Consider the following 17,329-nt stretch of genomic DNA (forward strand, 5'->3'; position numbering starts at 1 on the left):
GCACATAAACTATTGCAGATGAATTACTGGGGACTGAGACAGGGGGATTGGGAGACACTGTGGCCATGTTCAATGTCACCCCAAGACAGAGCCAGGCAGGCAGGAGCTTACCCAACCACTCTGAGGCAGTGGTTGTGTGGCTAGCAGAACTGAAAGAGAAAGAAAACATTATTTGAATGAGAATTCAGTCCACTTGACAATTCAACAGAATTCAGTATTCTTCATGGTGATGATTTGTACAACTTGAGACAAGTAGCAATACAGTACAAATATATTAAAACGTAATATGGAACGTAACACAGATACAGCTGATGTGCATGTGGTGGTTTCAAATAATAATGTTACTACAGATAGCTAGCTCTATCCATGCTTTTCCTGATATTATAGCTAGCTAGTTGATGTTGTTCTAGCTAGCTCACCCAAAGCAGGCTTCTCCTCCTCATCACTGGTCTGCAGATGCATGACTACCTGATCATGATGTTGTGGCTGTAACATTTAACGGTCACTACAACAACAACTAGCTAGTTGTATCAGACAGACATTTTCAGGAAAAGCAGCTCACATAGCAAGCCAATAAAATGAATATCATTGCATTGATTCAACATTGACATCTAGTGAACTAATCAAGATACACTATATATACAAAAGTATGTGGACATTTCAAAAGAGTGGATTCGACAATTTCAGCCACACGTTGCGGACAGGTGTATAAAATTGAGCACACAGCCATGCAATCTCCAAAGACAAACATAGGCAGTAGAAGGGCCTTACTGAAGAGCTGACTTTCAACAAGGCACCATCATAGGATGCCACCTTTCCAAAAAGTCAGTTTGTCAAATTTCTGCCCTGCTAGAGCTGCACTGGTCAACTGTAAGTGGTGTTATTGTGAAGTGGAAACGTCTAGGAGCAACAACGGCTCAGCCGCGAAGTGATGAGACACACAAGCTCACAGAACGGGACTGAGGAGTGCTGAAGCGTGTTAAAATCGCCGGCATGCATAGTGCTAACTGTAAAGTTTGGTGTAGGAAGAATAATGGTCTGGGGCTGTTTTTCATGGTTCATGGTTCGGGCTAGGCCCCTCAGTTCCAGTGAAGGGAAATCTTAACGCTACAGCATACAATTACATTCTATACGTTTCCGTGCTTCCAACTTTGTGGCAGCAGTTTGGGGATGTCCCTTTCCTGTTTCAGCATGATAATGCCCCCATGAAATGGTTTGTCGAGATCGGTGTGAAAGAACTTGATTAGCCTGCACAGAGCCCTAACTTCAACCCCATCGAACACCTTTGAGATGAATTGGAACGGCGACTGCGACCCAGGCCTAATCGCCCAACATTAGTGCTCGACCTCATTTGAATGGAAGCAAGTCCCCCCCCAGCAATGTTCCAACATCTAATGGAAATCCTTCCAAGATGAGTGGAGGCTGTTATAGCAGCAAAGGGGGGACCAACTCCATATTAATGCCCATGATTTTAGAATGAAATGTTCGACGAGTAGGTGTCCGCGTCATTTTGATCATGTGTATCAAATAGAGAGATCTTACCTTATTATCTCTGTAGCAGTTAGCTTTCATCTCGTCTGGGCACTACATTAGCCAGATGAAGGAACTGCACATCTAATCTTCTTCCCCATCCCTTTGTCTTGATTCTACAGGAAGCTAGCCTGTTCTCCTCAAAACATTATTAACAAGCTAGCTATTGTTAACCAACTTGAACAGAGATCTCAGCTTGCTAACTAGCAAAGCCAACCAAATACACACCAAATGTACACAGAACAAACAACCATTAGCGTAACCACTAAAAAGTTGGTGGTTTTCTATTGAAATGAAATGGCTGGTTAGCTAGCAGGCATTAGAGCCTTCTAGCTAGCCTGTATCTAGTGGTTCCTATGTTGTGTAATAGAGAAATAGGTCTAGCAACGTACATGTCACTTGGTTGAGACTAACGCCCACCAGAGCTGTCGTGTTTATCTCTGCTGCTTGCTTGCAGGGCAGATCATACAAACCCAGATTTGTTTTGTACAACTACAAAACTTTTGGCAGAGGTTAGTCTCTAAATTTGTGACAAAACTCAAAGCGCGCAGATTAGACATGGACAAATCTAGTTTTGAATCACAGAATAAGATTCACCAGTCGCAAGTTTAGTAAAGGAGTTGCATTCATTCTCAAATTGAGTTGCACGCCTTCAAATCTTATTGAATTTATTCACATATCAGCTTACATGTTTGTAAGTGTTGTTGCATTTATTCTCCAAAAATATTTTGTGCACCTACAAAAATGATTATACAGGTGCAACTCATATTTGACATGCTTGTACACTTGTCTGTATTTTACCTTCTTAGAATGGCCTCCAGTTTCTCCGTCTCCTCATCAGTAAAGAGCCACTGCTTGTCAGAGCCATGTTGCCTCTTCTGTGGAGGCTCCACAACCTCCTCCTCATCAGTGTCCTCAAAGTCACACCAGGCCTTTGTCTTCTATGTCACTGGATGTATGCCAGTCTCTCTTTCCATGTCAGCCACAATGATGTATATAAACCCTGGAATGTTGATGCTATGTATTGGTCAATGAGAGGCTTTGAAGCCTCTGGTCATATTTGTGCTCCACAGAAGAAGCAGTCCTCCATAGGAATGAATGGAATTCTACAGTATTTTATTTCAATTCAATGTTTCAAGGACAAAATTATATGTATTTACGTATTTTTTGTTGTAGTGGGGACAGTAACATTAGAACTTTCAAAAAATTATAGTTCAAGGAAACGTTTATATATTTTTCATTTTTTATTTGTATGTTTATCTCATAAAATATCATTTAAAAGTATGCATTAAGGCAGGGATGGGCAACTCCAGTTCTTGGGGGCCTGATTGGAGTTACACTTTTGCCCCAACCAACACATCTCACTCCAATAATCAACTAATTATTGGAGTGAAATGCAATAAGTTTAAATCAGCCGTGTTTGCTAGGGATGGGGGAAAAGCGTGACACCACTCCAGCCCCCGAGGACTGGAGCTGCCCATCCCTGCATTAAGTTGTCTGGAAAATAATGAACGTGGCAAAAACAAATGTTGACATGAATGCATTTCTATAGCTAACAAAATATTTTTTACAATGGAGGGGGAGTGCCAAGATGGCGGCGCAGTCGCTTCAAAACAGCTCCCCCTGTCAGTCATCTAGTGTATATATAGATCATTGGTCAGGCCTCAACTCCCTTTACGAGCAGGCTAGATGTTTCCATGTTTCCCTCGTCAGGACAGAGCTGGCAGCACCCGTAAAAGCACCAGAATTTACTGTATGATGGACATGTATGTGTACCAGAAGTCCTGATACTGCTCCATGTACAACACTTGGAGACTGGGGGTGACCGCATGCACTGGAGCAGAATAGTGCAAGGGACAGGTAAGCAGAGGGGTACTTACTGAGCTGGTGAAGTCAGGCTGAGGTACACACCAGTCTACCTCCCCTGCAGCAGAGACATCCTGAACTGGACTCGGTGGGGGGGCTGGGGCTAGGAGTGAGTGAAGGTCTGTAGGGCTGAGACCACCTCCTTAACATCTTAAGGCAACAGGTGGGTTAATCATCCAGATGGAAATTACATTGTCATCATCCACCTCCTCTGTCCAGCTCCAAGGATGGCCTACAAAGAAGATTCTAAATTCAGCACATTGTAGAAAAAAGTATGCTCTTAGATAGCAGAGAAAAGTCTCATGTCTAGTCTTGGGGTAGTTGCCACCAAAACAACACCATTATCACCTACCAAACACCAATCATTCTCTATTCTAACATTTTAAATGTTGCTTCATTTTGATTGTGATATCAGTACATTTAAATGTACTAGTTTATTTATTTATTTAGATTTACTATGGCAGTGGAATAGAATGGGTTCTCATCACTGGTACTAATCCACAGAATTAGGAATTAGAATAGTAATTTAACAGGATCTAACAGAGGCACATTTGAATTTCACTTGAACATCCAGAATAATAACTATTTGGTAGGTACTTATATTTGTCCTGTTTCACACATGTACAAGTGGGTATTATATACATGTGTGAATTGGAATGTAGTTTTTTTGCATATCCCAATGCTCCCTCCCTGCCATTATCAACGGCGACCCTGGAGCAATTAGGGTTAAGTGCAAACAGTAATAGAGCAATTCATCAAATGTTAAACTGTCCCACCAATATGGGATTCTGTAACTCTATGGATGGCAACCTGTTGATATACTATTCCAGTAGAGATATGAGAAATGATAGACCATACCAGCCAGTATAACAGTACTCTATTTTTAAGCATGCTTTTAACATAATCTTATAATGAAAGGAAGCAAGAGTGAATTCACTCTGGCTAAAAATAATGAAAGCCCTTCCCACTACACAGATGTGTGTGTGTGTGTGTGTGTGTGTGTACACTTCTTAACACCAAAAATAAACGCAAAACACCATTTTATTTAGCAAAAAAAAATTTAATCTCTCCTTGATGCGTGTTTATATACAAGTAGTAAATCTGCAAAATAGGAAATAACAGAATATTTACACAATGAACAATAACCTGCACACTTGTGACAGTTGCTGCAAGTCAAACTCTTAAAAACGTACCAGAATTATTATAAGTAGGAAAAACTCCTCTGCCAGTTTTTCTGAAATTGATCGATTTGTACTTTCTTGGATCCTATGTAGTTTTCATTTGGAACATGTACAGCTACTGAGATCTTGCCACAATTAGAAAATAAATGAGGAAAATAAATGATTAGAATCTTCTCTAACCAGGGCATGGGAAGGCAATAGTATGAGTAGGCATGACTGGATGGGTCATTTTGGGACAGATTCCCAGACCACATTTAAGCCTGGTCTAAAAATCATGCTCATTTGTTCATCTGAAAGATCTTTTTAGTCCAGGAATAGTCAATCTGGGTTCAGGAAATGACCCTTATCTGTTTGGGCGTAAACGGTTCATGATCCGCTAACATGAGATATGGACCTTAAGCCGTCATAACATGTATGTCAATAGAAATAATCCTGTTATATGGCATGAGATGGTCAACCAAACATCTATTGTTTTCTTATTCATGCTTCATAATGTGGGGATAGCCGCAAACCATTTTGACAAGCACTATGTTGTTCCTATGACAGCCTCATGTCAGGCTGCGTCAAGTCTTAGCATTGGTTCCTCCTGCCCACATCAAATGGACAAGCTGTACATCGTACCACTTCAATGACAAAACAAATCAATCGCCATACAAACAAACAAACAAACAGGGACAAATCATGAGATGGGGAGGGAAGGAGACTCACTTAGGAACCTGCTAAACCTCTGAAGCAGATTGATTGAAATCTCAAGGCCAGAACATTGAAACAACAGAACTACAATGCAGAGAGAATTTCTCCAAACAAGAGGCAATTTCCTGAGAAATGGAGAATAAGTTGTCTTCTTAAAAAAAATAACAGGGCAGTGATGAGAGAAACACAAAGTATTTGGAAGCTGCCAGTGTGTAATGTATTTTCCTCAGACATAGTTATGATGCTGATAATTCATAAGCCTGCTATTAACAAAATCACTGAGCTCTGGAGACCAGTCTATTTCATGTGGTTGTGATCTAAAAGCACTGAAAGATATAGGCGCAGCAAAAAGGGAAAGTTTTGTACTCAGGGATTTTTCTTTTTAAAGCCCTGTAAAGCGGACTAAGCATATTTGGGGAGTTAATTTTTTAACTCGTACAGTAGTTAAACATTTCTGATTATGTTCCGATTATGACTCATTCTAAATGTAATGCTTTTTCACCAACAATTTACTAGTCAGGCACACTGTTGAAAGAAGCTAACTTTGAAGTGTTGTTTGGTCCAAGCACGCTAGTATATGACAAATGTGCGGTGTCCATATTAGGAAAGCGTCATACTTCTTGTGAGGTTGACACTGTCCCAATATGGACGACGTATACATGGTCCCTTTAAGGGTTCTATTTCGCTCACTAAGTAGCACCTGCATGGCTTGGTCCCAGATCTGTTTGTGCGGTCTTGTCAACTACTATGGTCATTCTCATGCCAAATGTTTGGGTAGACATAACAGATCCGGGACCAGACTAGCACCTGTATATTAACGGTCTGATACGTAGAGAAAGACAACAGGAATGCAGTACAGCTGTATACATCAATGACTACATCCAAAATGGCACCCTATATAGTGTACTAGTTTTGATCAGGGCCTTAGTGTACAATACAGGTATTAGGGTGTCATTTGAGATGTACCAATGTGTCATGTCTATTTAAGGGGTGTTTTGTTTTTATTTCTGTTCAGAGGAGTTTAGGAAGGAACCTGGCATACAATGTATTGCAAAAGCAATTATGATATATAAAAAATAAGATATGGATTAAAGCAGCAAGTCACTGATTCCATCTGGAAAAGACACAGATGCTTATCTGATGTGATATTTTACACTGATCGTAGAGATCAGAAAATAAACCTTATGAACAGTACTTAAACTTCTGCTAAACCGAAGACGTCTCTTCATCTTCAGCATACCGCGTAATGCACAATTTACACGTTCAAAAGAGAGATGAGAAAAACAACAAGGAAAACAACCTGATACATTTTTTTTTGCCAAAAGCTACATTTCATTTCATCATCATAAAAAAAACGAAAGTAAATACAATTTACAAAATCAAACATCAACAAAAATACATTACAGACCACAGTTTGGTTTTCGGCAAGCAGAGAAAACAGAAGAAAAAAACGGGGGGAAAAACGCTCCACAAAGTCAAACCTCCAAAAACAAACCTCTCAAGAGAAGAGAGAAGTTTTGAAAAACATCTTAAGTCACACATGGCAAGTGAGCTTGTTTAGATAGAAACAAGGACCAGGGGAGATAAGGGATTACTTATCCTTGTGTTGCTAATGAGTGGAGGGTGCCTCCCCCCTCTACCGTCCAGACCACCCTATGGGTGAGAGCTAAAGCCCCAGCCTGTCTCCGATCTCTGGATTAGGAGAAAAGAAGCAGTCTTTACCACACTACCATCACCTTGCTTATTATCTGCAGAATAGCATTGGGAAGAGATGAGGAAGAAGGGCCCAGGGCTGGAAAAGGCTTTCTGTCTTTCCCAACTTTGTTGTTTCAGACCAAGAGGCTCAGTAAAACCCTCCCTGATCACATTTAACTATTTCTTTAACCTTTATTCCACCAGGTAAGACATCAGACGTGGTAATGCTAACTGGTGGTGGGGTAGCCTATAGATCAAATCACATTTTATTTGTCACATACACATGTTTAGCAGATGTTATTGTGGGTGTAGCGAAATGCTTGTTTTTCTAGCTCCAACAGGGCAGTAGTATCTAACAATTGTAATTGGTTCAAGTAGTGCAATGCTCTCTATTGGTCAACCACTGTAGGACAAGCTGTCACATTCTTTAGCCCTGGAGGATGAACATGAACCTTCATGCTAGATTCCATCAGAACTGTCTATTAAAAGAAGCAATGCTTGCTAGAGTCTGTGTTTACTTGTCAAAAACTGAGAATGCACGACAGATTTGCAATCTAATGTTTCCGCAGGACTGCTCCAGTCCAACATTCCCATACAGAAATGTGACAATATTATGGGATGGCCTTCCTATGGTGGCCCTAAGGGGCAAAGTGCCTTCCTTTCTTTTATTACTTTGACAATTATTTTTCAGTCACTAAGCATGTTCATATTTAAATCATACACATTCCATCTAATAAAATGTATTTTCACTAAACAACAACAAAAGAAAACATGGCACAGCACAACTTTTTTGTTTCTTTTTGTTTCTTCGTTTTTTTTTCTACGTAGATTTTGTTTTGCTGGAATATCAAATCAAAGTTTTGCTGTTGATGGGTTGTTTTAACCCTAAAATGTGTTTCTTAAAAATGTTTAGTTGTATTTATATATAATATCTATATAGCCTTCCTTGGTAACGTATTTGTAAATTGTGCAAATTCAGCAGTAACACAGGTGGCGAGAGATCAGTGGGCAGTTTATTACAAAAAATAATACAACAAAAAATGGAAAAAGTCATTGATCTTCGATTCCAACAGGAGACATGTGACCTGAGGAGCTTATCTCCCATTGGCTCCAAGGATGCCAAACAATGTTATGTCCTGTTTGTGATGCCAAAATGGAATTCCACTTCAAATGTCCCATCCTGGTTATACGATACAGGGCTTTGTGACGCCAAAACTCAGGAAAACCGACAGAAAATAACAAAAAACATGACAACAGCGACGATAATCAAAATGCTTTCCGGTGATGCTGTCTCTCGGTGTGTGTGTGACGAAAAATCCAGTGCCTTGGTCTGACATAGACACACACACACATATATAGACACGCATTTACACACATACACCCGCCCAGTACTGCTGAATGCCCCCTGTTCTGTCCTTTGCAGTAGCTCCATCACATGTTTTAGGGGGCGGTTTGAAAACCACGCTGTCTGAGTTTAAATTCCTCTGGGTGAGGAGAGAAAGAGAGGACGATGGAGATGAGGAGGAGAGCAAGGGTCAGTCCTCAGCTGGCCAGGGCCATTGTGTTGATGACCTGCTCCAGCTTGCTCCTCAGTCTCTGCCTCTGCGACTGCTCGTCCCTCTCCAAAGCCGTCAGAATCTGAGGATGGACAGAGAGAGACAGAGAGAGACAGAGAGAGAAAGAGATGATAAGAAAGCGAGAGAAACAAAATGCGAGAAAGAGGGAGAGAGTGAGAGAGAGAGAGGAAGGGAGGGAGGGAGAAAGGGAGAGGGAGGGAGAGAGAAAATGAGCAGTGAGAAACATTAGCTTTTACAAAAGCAGTTGAGAGAGCGACAACTGAGCAGTTCTTCAAATCCAAAGTAGGGTGCAATCTAAACAAACATAACAAAAATGTCTGCCATTGTTCTCACCTCATCTTTGTACTTGACAATGTAGGAGTAGATTTCGTGCAGGGCGCTCATGCTGTTGAACTGGCTGAGGTGGAGCCGCGACTGCTCCGCCAGGTACGCACTCATGTCCTGGTCACTGATGACGGGCATCCGCGAGATATCTGAGTAGTACCTGAGAAAGAATGGGGGATGGAGACAGAGAGAGAGGGAGGGAAGGTGAGAGTGTGTGGGAGAATCTTTAAGCAATCACTCTGTCAATATTTAACTGACACATATCAATTGACCAATGAAACCAAGTGAGCTGAATAAAGGCAAGCCAAGTGACCAAGCGAGTTCCATGCTGTCAAATGGCAACAGTGTTACTTTCCTACCCTAGTTTTAATTTTCAACCTAATCCATAATGGCCCGCCCGCTGAACATAGCCTATATCCATACCGTTCCACCCAGTTCTTGTAGTTGGGAATGTCTTTAGCGTAGAGCAGCTTGTTTGAGGGCGAGTCTTTGCCCAGCTTGTGTTCTGAGGTGGAGCAGGAGTCCATGAAGGTCTGGGCCACCACAGACAGACACGCATCCGTGATGCTGTTCTTGTGGATGTCAAACACAAACTGGGGGTTCTTGATCACGTTCACCCAGAACCGCAGAGGAAGACTAGGGAGGAAGAGATGGAGAGGGAGTGGGAAGAAGAGAGAAAACATTTTAGTGAGAGTAATCTTAATGTCATACTCCACCGTATATTCTCCTTAACACTCAACCAGGGGTGAAATGCACGCCAAAAATCTATGTAAGATAGGGGGGTTGGAGAATATTGTATTTTTCAAACACCTGAATAAATATTTTTCCTGCAATCTAGAGCCATAATCATTATGCTTAATTCTATTTCAAAGCTACGCTTATATTTCTTCATATCTAGGGGTACCTCTTGAGCTTTATGTATTCTTCTGACTGGTGGCTCTTTTTTTAAAGAAACTAAATATGCCTCGCTATCTCCTAAAATCTGGGTAAAATATTCAAAGGAATGTTAGTCTTATCAGTGTATTGTTATTGCTTGCTTTTCTATAAATTCGACCAACCTTGCCAGCAGACATGCCAGCTAAGATAGTCAACCCACTCACCAGTTGCTCTTCCAGGTGTGCCGTACATCCAAGTCAGAGATGCAGTGCTTGTCGGCCTGCTCGTCCAGGAAGTCAAACATGTACTTAATGGCGAGCGGCAGGGCACTGCCTCGATGGGCCGTACTGAAGATGGTCTCAAACAGGTCGTCCACAAACTTCTGCAATGTACCCTGTGAAAGGAGAAAGGGGAGGGTTATAGAGTTATATCACTGATATCAACTTCATGAGGCTTTGTATTGTACAAATCACTGTTTTATGAAGTTGAAATTGAAAAGTTCCTCACACTGTGGACGCATTTAGACTAACAAACTAACAGACGAACAAAGCCGGCTCCGGTCAGTTATTCACATACCAACATATTGGCCAAAACTACACTAATATATACAGTGGGGCAAAAAAGTATTTAGTCAGCCACCAATTGTGCAAGTTCTCCCACTTAAAAATATGAGAGAGGCCTGTAATTTTCATCATAGGTACACTTCAACTATGACAGACAAAATTAGAAAAAAAATCCAGAAAATCACATTGTAGGATTTTTTATGAATTTATTTGCAAATTATGGTGGAAAATAAGTATTTGGTCACCTACAAACAAGCAAGATTGCTCTCACAGACCTGTAACTTCTTCTTTAAGAGGCTCCTCTGTCCTCCACTCGTTACCTGTATTAATGGCACCTGTTTGAACTTGTTATCAGTATAAAAGACACCTGTCCACAACCTCAAACAGTCACACTCCAAACTCCACTATGGCCAAGAACAAAGAGCTGTCAAAGGACACCAGAAACTAAATTGTAGACCTGCACCAGGCTGGGAAGACTGAATCTGCAATAGGTAAGCAGCTTGGTTTGAAGAAATCAACTGTGGGAGCAATTATTAGGAAATGGAAGACATACAAGACCACTGATAATCTCCCTCGATCTGGGGCTCCACGCAAGATCTCACCCCGTGGGGTCAAAATGATCACAAGAACGGTGAGCAAAAATCCTAGAACCACACGGGGGGACCTAGTGAATGACCTGCAGAGAGCTGGGACCAAAGTAACAAAGCCTACCATCAGTAACACACTACGCCGCCAGGGACTCAAATCCTGCAGTGCCAGACGTGTCCCCCTGCTTAAGCCAGTACATGTCCAGGCCCGTCTGAAGTTTGCTAGAGAGCATTTGGATGATCCAGAAGAAGATTGGGAGAATGTCATATGGTCAGATGAAACCAAAATAGAACTTTTTGGTAAAAACTCAACTCGTCGTGTTTGGAGGACAAAGAATGCTGAGTTGCATCCAAAGAACACCATACCTACTGTGAAGCATGGAGGTGGAAACATCATGCTTTGGGGCTGTTTTTCTGCAAAGGGACCAGTACGACTGATCCGTGTAAAGGAAAGAATGAATGGGGCCATGTATCGTGAGATTTTGAGTGAAAACCTCCTTCCATCAGCAAGGGCATTGAAGATGAAACGTGGCTGGGTCTTTCAGCATGACAATGATCCCAAACACACCGCCCGGGCAACGAAGGAGTGGCTTCGTAAGAAGCATTTCAAGGTCCTGGAGTGGCCTAGCCAGTCTCCAGATCTCAACCGCATAGAAAATCTTTGGAGGGAGTTGAAAGTCCGTGTTGCCCAGCAACAGCCCCAAAACATCACTGCTCTAGAGGAGATCTGCATGGAGGAATGGGCCAAAATACCAGCAACAGTGTGTGAAAACCTTGTGAAGACTTACAGAAAACGTTTGACCTCTGTCATTGCCAACAAAGGGTATATAACAAAGTATTGAGATAAACTTTTGTTATTGACCAAATACTTTTTTCCACCATAATTTGCAAATAAATTCATAAAAAATCCTACAATGTGATTTTCTGGATTTTTTTCTTCTCTTTTTGTCTGTCATAGTTGAAGTGTACCTATGATGAAAATTACAGGCCTCTCTCATTTTTTTAAGTGGGAGAACTTGCACAATTGGTGGCTGACTAAATACTTTTTTGCCCCACTGTACATGAAGTATATACAGGCCAAGACTCCTGTCGTCTTTCCCACTCTCACTGTTCATTCTCCAAACTCTCTAACCCCCATAGACCTAACCTTGCACTTTTTTACCTGAAGGGAAATCATGAGCAAATGAAAAAACAACAGGGGAGAGAAATCGCGAGGGTGAGCAGAAACGCCTTAATGTACAGTACTTAGCAAGTGCAAATGAGCGCCTAGTGGTGTGGCACGTCCTGTGCATGGTAAATGAGGTGCTACCAACAAGGCATGGAGGAACAGAAAGTAATGGCCTGCCAGTTGATGTCTTTAGTGCTTATAGTGCCACAGTACTGAGCCGATAGCAGTACTGTCTAGAACAGATATTCCTCATGACATGTAGAGTGAGGACTCATGTCCGCTCTATTCATGGAATTTATATCCGTATCTTTGCGCACATGTTTTTTCCAGACCAGCACAAACACACCGGATGCAACCTATCAACCCACCACCAAGCCCTTGATTAGTCAAATCAGGTGTGTGTAAGTGCTTGGCTAGAACTAAAACATGCCCCCCTAGGGCACCCCCAATAATCAATTCACAAACATTGTTTGAGAGTCCCAACGGAAGGGATTAGGGTTTAGGATCCAAGAGGAAGGGATTAGGGTTTAGGATCCAAGAGAAAGGGATTAGGGTTTAGGATCCAAGAGAAAGGGATTAGGGTTTAGGATCCAAGAGAAAGCCCCTCCATCTCCCTTCCTGATTCCAACGATCAGAAAACCGCTCAAAAGGTCAGGCTGCTAATTAAGACAACATAGCGTTTGGGAGCTGCACCTACTCATGCAAAAGGTTATGAAAAATGTTAATGAGCATCTGAGCCAGTCGCCTTGGAAACAAAGGTCAATGAGAGAGCTGGCTGTCGGAGGAAACAGGTTTTAGCTAGGATGTTGGGTGTTGTTTACCGGTAGAGGGGGGACAGGTGTGAGTGAGTGAGTGAGTGAGTGAGTGAGAGTGAATGTGTCTGTCTGTGTGTGGGGTACCTTAGTAGCCAATAGCCTGGTCAGGTATATCTCAGAGACCATCTTGCTGCCACGGTCGCCCTCACGCTGGTCTGAGTGGTCGTGGTTCTTGACCAGGTGCCACAGCTTGGTACCACTCTCCAGGTCAGGCGTGATCATGGGGGTCCTAGAACGCAGGCTGTCTGGACTACTGGCCGTCCTCAACATACTCTCTGGACGGGAAGACGGGAGAGAGAGGACATGGTCAGGATTCAGATTAATCCAATATGATTTCAAATCACATAACCAGTGTGTTATAGATGAAGAGAAAGATACGAGGGAGGGGGGTCAAGAGAGATAAAGGAGATGGCGGGGGAGGGGGGTGATCAAGGCAGGGGGAGACAGAGATATCCTGGGGAGAAGACACAGACAGGGACTGGACAGTCTCCAGTTACTCTCAGCCCTATGACGGACTTACATGACACATCACTCCTCTTCACTGTCTGACCTTAACGTCAACACTCGGCACGCATTATCATTTCTATTGAGATATTTCTAATGTTTAGCTGTGTATTTCTGAATCGTACACACAGAAAGCACTTCGAGAATAAAATAGCACGCACGCGCACCTGCACGCACACAACCACCCACACATCTACCTGCCCACCCACACCCACAAACCGTATCTGTTGAGGGACTTGGTGAAGGTGGAGGAGGTGGAGATGTTGTAGGCAGAGTTCTGCTTTGGCACCAGGGCTATCACTGAGCCATCCGTCACCTGATGGGGAGTACAGGAAATATAACAGTTAGAGTTAGACATGCATCTGAACTCTGAAAACTTTGCACATGACATGCGGTCAGAAAAAGGTGATACACACTGCTACATTGCTGGTGCCTGGAGTGATTGACTAAGGCTGCATTTACACAGGCAGCCCAATTCTAATATCTTGCAACAAACCTGTATAGACCTGGAAATAGCACCAAGAATGAAGACTCAACTTTTGTTTGTATTAAAATGTTTTTTTTTTCTCCGCAGGTACATTTCCCTCTGGGGATTGGTTGGTCCCTCCTGGTAAAATACTTATTGCGGATGGAAATATAACACCATACATCAGGAGATGTGGACATCAGTGACTGATGACAACGACAAAGTCATATTCCAGTTGACTGTCAGAAAAAAAGGTGTAACCATTACAATGGATCTGGACGGGGTAAGAATGTGTTTTTAATGCTTTCATCACCAAAAAGTTGGTTTACTTAAATAACATTGGCAACAGTAGTAGACAGACACACAGCTATATAAACACCAGGTAACTTCCATTTCCTCTTACAATAAACTGCTACCTCGGTCGAGAAATGGACCTAACGTTGTGATTTTTTAAACGTTGTGATTTTTTAAACGTTGTGATTTTTTAAACGTTGTGTTTTTTTAAAACAATGATGTAACTTTGGATTTATACAACATTTACAGATCTGATCGAAAAGGTAGAGGTGTGGCTATTTTTGTCAAATGTAGCTTTATGTGTCAGTATGACTTTCCACCTCTGTCAGTTTGAATGCCTAGCCCTAAACGTATGCCTGGAAAATGGTATCAAATGTAGTATGTTGAGGATATACTGGACCCCTCTGCTCATCATTTAGCTGACCTGTTATCAACTTATGCAGCATCGTAAGTGATGATTATGGGTTGTCTTTAACCTTGATTGGATGACTCAAGTTTAAGACAAGCTCAAGGTATTATGCATCGATCTGAATTTAGCGCATGTAATATCGAAACCAACCCGGCACAATTTAAAAATCCAGTAAAATCTGACCTGATTGACATCACACTTACAGCACAAATAGACCCCATACAGTGCATTCGGAAAGTATTCAGACCCCTTGACTTTTTCCACATTTAGTTATGTTACAGCCTTATTCTAAAATGGATTACTATATTTTTCCCCCCTAATCAATCTACACACAATACCCAACAACGACAAAGCAAAAACAGGTTTGTAGAAAATTTGACAAATGTATATATATATAAAAAAGCTGAAATATTACATTTACATCAGTATTCACACCCTTTACTCAGTACTTTGTTGAAGCACCTTTGGCAGCGATTACAGCCTTGAGTCTTCTTGGGTATGACGCAACAAGCTTGGCACACCTGTATTTGGGGAGATTTTCCCATTCGTCTCTACAGATCCTCTCAAGCTCTGTCAGGTTAGATGGGGAGCGTAGCTGCACAGCTATTTTCAGTTCTCTCCAGAGATGTTCGATCGGGTTCAAGTCTGGGCTCTGGCTGGGCCACTCAAGGACATTTAGAGACTTGTTCCCAAGCCACTCCTGCGTTGCCTTGACTGTGTGCTTAGAGTTGTTATCCTGTTGGAAGGTGAACATTTGCCCCAGTCTGAGGTCCTGAGCGCTCTGGAGCAGCATCAAGGATCTCTGTACTTTGCTCCGTTCATCTTTCCCTCGATCCTGACTAGTCTCCCAGTCCCTGCCACTGAAAAACATCTCCACAGCATGATGCTGCCACCACCCTGCTTCACCGTAGGGGTGGTGCCAGGTTTCCTCCAGACGTGACACTTGGCAGTCAGGCCAAAGAGTTCCATCTTTGTTTCATCAGACCAGAGAATCTTATTTCTCATGGTCTGAGAATCTTTAGGCGGCTTTTGCTAAACTCCAAGCAGGCTGTCATGTGCCTTTTACTGAGGAGTGGCTTCCGTCTGGCCACTCTACCATAAAGACCTGATTGGTGGAATTCTGCAGAGATAGGAGAACCTTCTAGAAAGACAACCATCTACACAGAGGAATATAACAAAACAAACAAAATGTGGAAAAGGGGAAGGGTCTGAATACTTCCTGAATGCACTGTAAATACACAGCCGGTTGTGTTTTTTGCTCATGATATCAATGAGCATTTCCTTATTGCCTGTATTACCGATGTAAGACTACCTAAATCCGTTCTGCCCATCATTAACACAAGGAATGTCAGATGTCAATGATCAAGATTTTTTTGCACAATCTTTGTGACATAGTAGGTATACCTGCCATTCCTGACCCTAGGTCAGTTCTCGATTATTTCTCTGATGTTTTTAACACTTTTGCTGACAAGCATGCTCCCTACAAAAGTTTTAGGGCATCTTTGATGGGAGTGGGGGGCCACCAAAAATCTGACCTCATCATGAGGGGCCGCAGTGGCTCGCAGGCCTGCGTATCCACATACATACCCACACATGTAGTCAGACCCTTTTGGGGGCCCTAAGTGAAGAGGAAGTATTGTACATACTGGGATTAATTACACCGTTAGAATGTTGCAGTCAAAATGACTTCTCGTTAGCTTGAAGGGTCGTCCCTCAAGGCCCAGCAGTTCTATAGTTAAAGCATGGAAAGCAGCGCCTGTACTTCCTCTTCACAAGGGCGGAAACCCTAGTGACAAATAACTACCGCATCGTGTCTGGCAAAAATATTTAAACAGTTGATAAAAATCTACTTTGCTCCTTAACCAGGAAATGTATCATAAATGCATATCAATCAGGATGTAGATAAGGTCATAGTACCATCTTAGCTGCATCCTATGTTGTCAATGATATTGTATGTTCTATAGATAAAAAGCTGCATCGGTTATTGACCTGTCTAAGGCTTTTGACATTGTGGATGACTCATTGTTATTGCACATGTTGGACTTGATAGCAGCGTATGTGGTTAGTTAAAAAAATTACATTATGGACAGATCTCAATATATAGTTGCTGACTGTGTCAATTTGCAATTCCTCGAGGTCACTAAAGGAGTTCCTCGTGGGTCAATTTTAGTACCTGTACTATTCTCATTATATATAAACAATATTGGTTGCTTAGTGAAAAACTGTAAAACTGAACCAGGCTATAGCTGATCTTCAAGGACTGTGTTAGATGTGGTAGAGATGAGTGAGAAGAGGACTGGAGTTAGACAAAATCCTCATTGACACAACTTCTAAGTGCATACTAACCAATGATCAGTCATATAGCCTCTCCACTGATGGGGAACATCGAGTGAAACCCTGTACTGATAAATGTATTGAAGACTACAAGAACTACATCACATACTTCACTGTGTCCTTGCATGCAGAACCACTTTAACTAATTCTGAGGGGAGATCCATTCCTGGTTGAAGATCTGGAAGAGCAGACATCCTGAGAGGTGGCTATGGACACCAAGATCAGGGATATTGATTTGGCAGATACTGAGCCATACTAACGATAGATGGTTGGTGTGTTAAGTACACTGGACACTAATCTAACCAGCACTAGCGTTGCAGTCTGACATTCTCTTTACATGCTCCAGGTCTCAAGCAAGGTAACATAACTATTATACCGCTCCTCCGCTCTCTCCACTGGCTTCCAGTTGAAGCTCGCATCCGCTACAAGACCATGGTGCTTGCCTAC

The 17,329-nt window shown here is 42.2% G+C and overlaps 1 protein-coding gene across 1 annotated transcript in view; it reads right to left on the bottom strand.

Moving 5' to 3' along the window:
• Positions 1-4,419: 4,419 nt before the first annotated feature.
• LOC139536245 (plexin-A1-like) overlaps positions 4,420-17,329 on the bottom strand; it is a 416,804-nt gene continuing 403,894 nt past the window's right edge. The window contains exons 27-32 of the mRNA XM_071336602.1: positions 13,599-13,695; positions 12,960-13,150; positions 9,967-10,136; positions 9,290-9,502; positions 8,876-9,026; positions 4,420-8,603 (exon numbers count right to left, since the gene is read on the bottom strand). Of these exons, the coding sequence (XP_071192703.1) occupies positions 8,508-8,603; positions 8,876-9,026; positions 9,290-9,502; positions 9,967-10,136; positions 12,960-13,150; positions 13,599-13,695 (918 nt within the window). The 3' untranslated portion in view covers positions 4,420-8,507. The remainder of the gene's footprint in view (positions 8,604-8,875; positions 9,027-9,289; positions 9,503-9,966; positions 10,137-12,959; positions 13,151-13,598; positions 13,696-17,329) is intronic.

Source organism: Salvelinus alpinus, chromosome 12 (assembly GCF_045679555.1).
Source record: "Salvelinus alpinus chromosome 12, SLU_Salpinus.1, whole genome shotgun sequence".
Taxonomy (NCBI): Eukaryota; Metazoa; Chordata; class Actinopteri; order Salmoniformes; family Salmonidae; genus Salvelinus; species Salvelinus alpinus.